The sequence below is a fragment of the Papilio xuthus genome, unplaced genomic scaffold, assembly GCF_000836235.2.
Source record: "Papilio xuthus unplaced genomic scaffold, Pxut_1.1 DF826923.1, whole genome shotgun sequence".
NCBI lineage: Eukaryota > Metazoa > Arthropoda > Insecta > Lepidoptera > Papilionidae > Papilio > Papilio xuthus.
The window spans coordinates 3,982,782-3,990,716 of record NW_013531726.1 but is presented as its reverse complement, the minus strand read 5'-3'; the positions used below and the strand labels follow the sequence as shown (position 1 = coordinate 3,990,716).

The 7,935-nt window shown below is 36.2% G+C and overlaps 1 protein-coding gene across 1 annotated transcript; it reads right to left on the bottom strand.

The window, feature by feature from the left end:
* Window positions 1-311: 311 nt before the first annotated feature.
* On the bottom strand, window positions 312-7,657 carry LOC106122639 (netrin receptor DCC). Its single transcript, XM_013318731.1, has 17 exons — window positions 7,399-7,657; window positions 6,704-6,896; window positions 5,873-5,976; window positions 5,291-5,444; window positions 5,006-5,210; window positions 4,559-4,745; window positions 4,296-4,420; window positions 4,089-4,223; window positions 3,750-3,947; window positions 3,377-3,677; window positions 3,179-3,294; window positions 2,896-3,107; window positions 2,635-2,795; window positions 2,423-2,554; window positions 2,183-2,331; window positions 1,662-2,110; window positions 312-966 (listed from the first exon to the last, which is right to left on the bottom strand). Exons 1-17 carry the CDS (start codon window positions 7,496-7,498, stop codon window positions 885-887), a joined length of 3,003 nt encoding a protein of 1,000 aa, XP_013174185.1. The 5' UTR covers window positions 7,499-7,657; the 3' UTR covers window positions 312-884.
* Window positions 7,658-7,935: the final 278 nt, after the last annotated feature.

The window sequence follows — 7,935 nt, the reverse complement described above, 5'->3', positions numbered from 1 at the left end:
CACAAAATAGTCAATTACCTTCATTGTATTTGATTCCTGCTAGTAACCTAACATCTATGTTTTTGAGAAGAGAATAATCTATACTATCTATACTTATAAAGCGGAAGTGTTTGTTTGTTTAAACCCAATTATCTCAAGAACTACTGGTCTAATTTGAAAATTTCTTTTTTTGTTGGATAGTCCATTTATAGAGAAAGGCTTTAGGCTATATAAAGTTACGTTGCGACCATTAGTTTTTTAATTCCGCGCACAGAGTTGCTGGCGACAGATAGTGGAAAAATAAAACCACACAACTATTTTATAAACTGCGTTTTAATAGGATTGACTAATACTTCATAATATACAAAAGAAAACGTCAGTGGCTTAGGAATCTGGTTTCAGTATAAAATGCTACAACTAGTTAAATCAGATATTGGTATTGGTTCCGTTTATTAAATTATATTTTCACTAATCAATAAATAGGTTAAAGGTAAAATTGTATAAGGATATCAAATATTTGAAATTATGTACAAAACTATTAATTGAACAAGAAATTATGCTATATCACAGTCACTAGAGAGAGAGATGAAAATTCTAAATTCTATTACAAATTATTTTACCAGCAGTCTATTCAAAACACTTTCACTATACCATGAGAAAAATTTGCCACCAACCTTATAAGAAAGCAATCACAGCCAAAAATAAATAAATTTAAATTACGCATACGCGACTATTGCCTGACTAATTAGGACAAACTATAAATTGAGCATTTACATGAGGATTTAAGATAGTCTAAATTAATATGAAATAAAGTTATAACAAATTATTTACAATTCACTACAATGTAATATTGCTTGAGTTACGTACTAATGATATTTGCTCACAACAAAAATTTCAGTTGTAAATTAACTTCTATAAGTTTGTCCAGAACAACCTGAAGCGCCTGAATGACTTGGAAATGTATTCAAATCTCCATATCCAGGTTCTCTGCAAAAATAAACTAAATTATACTGACGTAAATATTTTCTGATGATCACACTTTTTTTTTATATCATAAGGTGGCAAACGAGCGAGCGGCCACCTGAAATCGCTGAAATAGCCAAGTGATCGTTGCCCATAGACACACGCAATTGTATATGCGTTGCCTACCTTTAATCGAAGGCAGAGAGGATGTACAGAAATAAAATATTTCCTCTTTGCATGCATCCTCTCATCCGGAAAGTCCACTTCCACTTCCCAACCCTTCTTCATAAAAAAGGGTGGGAAGAGAAAAAGGACTAAAGTAGGCCTCCGGGACGCACACTCATCAGACGAAACGCGGAATGGCTGCCATTTGACGCCTGTCTTCTGTGTGGTCGTGGTATTTCACCGGGCGAGCCGGGACAATTGGTGCGAAGATGTTACAGCGGGCTATACCACTGTTAAATTACTACTTTTAGTACTGTGGAAGGCATTGGGAAAGGGTTATGCCCAGCAGTGGGCAGATAAACGGGTGATATACAGGACATATATTAGGTGATTTAAATTCCGAAGATCAAAACGTTTTGTTCGAAGTATTTGTTGATAGATTAAAGATGAGGCAGCACCTTCTATCTGTGAGTGTTTAGCCTTTTTATATAAGTGTAATGGGTAAATTAATGTAAATTTTAAATAACTTAGTGATACATTAAAATATTTTATACCTTTCATATGGCGGTGGAGGAAGAATGTCGCATAAATTCAATCTACAATTTTGATCGCTTCTTCCACCTTGTGTTAAATGTCTCGTATCATTTCCGATATGTCTGAAACTATTTGCTCTTCCTAACCAATGCCATTGTGGATAATCGTATTCAACATCAGCGGTTGCCCATTCTTTATTTCCACCATGATGACTTGAAGATCTTGATTGATTTGTTTTACACGACGGACATTCATCGACTGGTATTTCTTGTATTTCATCGACTTCGTTTCCACATTTTGTCATTTCACTATAGTCTTTTGTTAAAGTGGAACTACTACTGCGACAGCATGTTGAACACTCTTCATTCGAGTATTGATTACTATCAGCAAATGACCTAACCATACTGTTATCATATGATCCTGGACTAACTGCACACTTAATGCAAGAATCCTCAGCATCCGTATGATCCTAAAAGACAGTTCCTTTTGAAAAAAATCTTTCCACAAAATTTTATTTTTATTTAGATCGTGTTTTACCTACCTGATAGTTTAATTCAGTATAAATAGCACTAGACGCGTAAGGTTCGGGAGCTATTCGACGTTCTTCGTGACCTATATTTTTTAAATTACTTGCATGTTGTGGAAGACTATATTCGGCTTCCATAGCCAATGTATCTATTGTATGACCACCTATATTTAATAAGAAAATTATTATTACAAAACATTAACGATTGTCTTCCTGTAAATTTTTTAGTGATAACAATTTATTGATAGAAGTTACCGTGAATTAGACTTTGATGGCAGTTCAATATTTCAATTCGTGGTTCATTAGAACCTTCAAACATTGGCCTTTCACGAAGCCATACTGCTTCTTTACCCAACAAACATTGCTGTGCATTAGCAATCGGCGTACCTAGCAACATACAAATAAAACGCTTGAAAAAATACCTCCAAAAAATTACAACGTTGATTGTATAATTAAATCAGACTGACCTACAGTACTTTGACTCTTCCTCTGTTTCAACTGTTTCCTACGCAAATAAAATATTATTCCCGCGCCAACAAGAACTAACGTCAACAACAGAATACATATCGCTAATATCCAAGATTCATGGAACATCGTTAGTAATGCTTTATCTCTCGCTGGTTCAGTTCTGAAACAAATTAATCTTGCTTTATTGATCTTCTTGATGTAGGCGGGAACGCCCACATTTATCTTATTTACTTCGACCTACTCGTTTAGGTGACACTTACTGTACGTAATGCCTCTGAGACTGTGTAGGCAGCATATGTATAAGGGCAGGTGCACTAAAAGGTCCGTGTCCTTTCCTTGTTACGGCTGCGGCGCGGGCGCTATATCGGCCGCCCGCGCGAAGAGAACTGGCGGTCGCAGCGCGAGTACGCGCGCCTAAAGACATTTGACCAACAACTCGGCCGTTAGTACCTCCTCCTACTCGAACTTCGATCTAGACATATATTGTTTATTACAAAAGAGATTTTATTGTTGAGTTACTGGGAATGGAATTTTTATAATTACCAAATAGCCAGAGAGTTCTCCATTCCAAGTATGAACTGGAGGAGGATCCCAACGGATCCATGCCGAAGTTGTATTTATCACTGAGGCAGTTACACTATGCGGGGGAGCTGACGGTACTACAAAATTAAAAGTTATTTAATGCTTAAAATTATAGATTTAGGGTAGGGTTATGTATTGTCCTAAATTAATCACCCTTACCATCTTCTTCAGTAAAACCAGACTTCATATTGGACGGTTTACCAAGTAATAACTTGTAAAAAGGCATCAAAAATACGTTATATTGCGCGTATGGCATCAACCCTGTTAGAATATGACTCGACGATCCACTGTTGTGGACCGTAGTCATAGAAAAATTATCAAATTTCGAAAGTTCCGTCAGACTATCGACTGTTTCGTTTAAATGTTGATTCTGGATTTCTACAGCAAATTTTCGATTAATTGACGATCCGTTAAACCATATTTTTACACCTTCTAAATATTCGTTGTAATCTGTCATTACCTGAAATATAGATAAAGTATTCAAGGCACTTATTCTATTTTATCTTGTTAGTCACAATTTCTGTGTACTCACGTCCCAAACAACTTTTATTGTTGTTGCAGACATTCCTTCCACTCTTCGTAATGTTAAAACATCTTGCTGTAAATATCTTCGAGCTTGTACTAATTCGTACTGCGTCATCGGCGGATGGTTTTGGGGCTTATTTATTTCGGGATAAGGTGACGATGTTTCGGAATTTCCGTTAAACGAATTCGCTTCTCTTCTGAGAACCTATAGACGAAGTCATGTTTAATTTAAGAATACAAGAAGAAAAGAATACAAGAAAGCTATAATCTGTTTCGAGTCGTGCGTGCGGTACGTCCGGCGCGGGCCAATAGACGCGTACACTTAGTATGAATAAACAATACGTACTTGTAATGTCACTGTATGTAAAGCACTGCCCGCTGCACTGACAGCTACACAAGTTAGTCTGCCTGCGTGTTGTGCAAACACGCGCTCTAAATACAAAGAACCGCTGCTGTGCATTGAATTTGGAAATATCAATTCCTGCAAAACACTCCAAAACATAAACATCATTCGTATAATATAGTACATACAAACCAATGATAAAATAAATACCTGAGAACCTTCCATTGTCCAGAAAACCACAGGTGTAGGCGTCCCTTCAGCTTCACATGGGAAAGACACTGATTCCCCTTCCCATGCAGTTTGATCAGAAGGCACTCGCGTGAAGTGTGGTAATGCTAAAATTTAAATCCGAGCGTCATCAAATTATTATACAATTCCAGAAAATTTGAATCAAAGCCAAATAATTGCATTAACCTTGAAGAACCACTATGAATTACAACCAAAAATAAACGAGATCGTAACCATAAACTTACAGTTCACTGTAAGGATAGCGGTCGCGCTACTAGTTCCAGCTTGACTCTCAGCCCGACATGTATATGTACCAGCGTCCGAAGTTACAACCCTGTCAATTCGTAACGAGCCGCGACGAATTATGGCGTATGGAGATAAACCGCCTTTGTCACGAGACCACGTGACCGAGACGTCCGAATCTGGCGAGACCTGTAACAAATGAAGATAGACAAAATCCGTCTAGAACCATTAGAATGACTGAAAGATATAATTTGTGTTTAATGAAGGCATAGTGACGCGATCGTTTTAGTAGAATTTTAAAGCATATGCGTAAGGTGAAAGAATTTGCCTCCCCAATTAGAAAGTGAACCTCTAAGACTTTGACATCTTTAACCAATAAAAACGAAGTTCTAAGTCATTTAAGCATCGAATAATGCGATTGCATAGTGTGAAATTATTGATCAACTTACCTGACAATGAAACTCAACATTCTGTCCAATCAATGCCGTTACGTTATTAGGTTTCACGATGAAATGTGGTCGGCGCAACACGAGCAGGGTTGCGGGGCGCGATTGTCTTTCCCCTGCAACGTTAGACGCCACACACCGGTACACGCCGCTATCCGACGGCAAACTTTCCAATACATTTAAGTTTCCTCCATCTACAATTGTGATTCTAAAAAACAAATATGCGTTTTTAATTTCTTTATTTTCATGTAATAAAGTAAGAATGTAGATACAACAGCTTTGGCGTACCTTCCATTAACTTCAGCATCTAAAGTTTGTCCATCTTTGGTCCAATGCACTGATGGTTCAGGGTTTCCTCTAGGTGTAGAACATTCTAAGGTAGCTGGTTCTCCGCTAGCTACCTTTACATCTCGAGGTTCAGTCCTAAATTCATCTCGAAGGACTAAAAATAACATATCGTTAATTTCATGCCTTTAGTGGCTAACATTGTGCATTAAAAATAAATGCCGTAGCATAAATTCTTGACAATGAAATTACATCATTAAAAGGGTCTAGGGCATAGTAATGCCATTAGTACTTTGAAATTACCTTTGCTTTTGATTATTACGAAAATGTCGTAAACTTAATTAAGTATCCAATTTGAATTTTGATAACATCGGCAGAGTAAAGGTCAACGAAGTTATGAAATTGTAAAATACAACGAAATGATAGTGTTAGAGGTTTAATATTTTGACGTGGATATTCTTTATAATATAAGAGTTGGAACCAAAACTTAACTAAGCATAAACATGAGGCATAAATACATGACTCAGATGTATGCTTTGATTGCCGTGCCTTATATGTATGCTTAAATTTATTTAAGAAAGTTACCGGCTATAGTAAGAGTAGCGTTCTTGCTAACCGCTTCCCCGACAGAGTTACGTGCGACGCACCAGTACACTCCTTCGTCACTCTCCTTCTTCCCTCGCATGACTCTACAAATACAATGTCTTGATATAACTCTATACCAATGTATATCATCATCATCAGCTCACTATCCGTCCCCACCGAGGGGCTCGGAGCCTACCCGAAGTTAATGGTGATTAGGCCATAGTCAACCACGCTGGCCAAGTGCGGGTTGGTTGACTTCACACATATCGACAAATGTATATACAATACGTTAACTATTAAACATACGTATAACTGAATGTCAATACATATTGTCACAGAGGATTGAAAGGGATGACAATATGTAGCTTTTGTCTGTGACTTCATCCGTACAACATTAAAAATTAAAATTTGTATGTAGCCTACGTTTTATTTCTAATAGTGTTCAGAGACTGTATCCATCCTGGAGATACCTTCTAATAAACATGTATCTAAAAATCCAAACTTTCGGAATTGTAATATTAGTAAGTCTTAACATAAAACAACTATGACTTTGCAAACATTTAAAACATTCGTGTAGGTATCATGCGTGGCGTGAAGTACCATGCAAAATTGCATTGCCATTTATGTTTCCGAGCGGCAGTGGAAAATTATTGATTTCCTGTTTAAAGGACAACGTCAGACTACATTTGGAATTCGTATTTTGAATTAAAAAAATCCAAAAATAAACAGACTGGTTAATGAACATATCTAATCCCATAAGACAAAACCGTTTTAGGACTACGCTGACGAGGTTGCAGGCGATTGCTGGTTGTATAATAAAAACAAATTTACCTGAGGAACAGAAGTCCATCTTCAAGTAGCACCCTATGGGGATGATCAGTAGCCGTAAGAAGTACAGCGTCTTTGTACCACAGGATCGTTGGTTTGGGTTTACCTTCGGCTACACAGCGCAGGGTTGCAGGTTCACTTCTTCCGACCACAGTATCGGCCGGATGTTCCTTGATACGCGGCGCCCGGCTTTGGGCTTTCCGGAAATAAATTATTCAATACAGTACCGCAAATCAAATCGATACGACTTTTAAGTTATAATATTAGGTTATTATGGTACAATCGCGAGTTTGTTTAGTGTTTTAAAAAGAAATTAATTGCTTTTATCGAAACAATTAACGCTTAGGAATAATAAAAAATATTAGTAAAATCTATAAAGGTTCCGATAAGTTTTATAACTGAATATTTTGATAGTTTAACTTATTAAAAAAATTACATTTTTTTAAATATATTATTTTATCTATAAAATATTTAATGTTGTTTGTCTTTAACGATGATATAGGAACCTAAAATAATATAAAATTACTCCACAATAAAAGGTAAAAGTAATAATAAAAGTTATTTTCTTAAATTTAAAACTTGTTATCTATAAAGTTAAATTTAAATTAAATCACAGTAAAAGTTCGCATTTAATTTAATTAAAAATCTAAGTCGCTTAATTGGTATTAAAGTGTTGATTATTATCAGCATTAACATACCTTTAGTCGTCTGTAGTGAAGTAAACAAAAGATGCAAAAACAGAGCGATCTTCAACTGGTTCCATGCACATTTATTTCTTTTAATTGGTCCCGCGACCATACTTGACACTAGTGATAATAATCACCTTGCTCTTTATATTTATAGCACATATTTATTACCATTCATTGTTACTACATCGATAGTTTCCGAAGATCGCGATGTTTTCTTTAAACAAAGTGACACAACCACCTCGTCTCGTGTCCTTGGGGTTACTGCCCCCCCACTACACTGTCATTTCGCGCCGACTCAGTAGAGCAAGAGCTTTCGCAAACTTGAGCTTTATGATGATAGTCGGGATATGAACGTTTAAGTGTTGGATTATTTGATGTCGTCTTAACACCTCAATTTATAACAATGAATGTTAAACCGATATGGATTGTTTGTCAGTGTGACATATTATTTTAAATATCATTTAAAGGAATCGTGTTATTTTTTAATTTTATTGTTATGACCTTATTTATTTACTATCGGTAACAATTATTCACCACAATCTAACC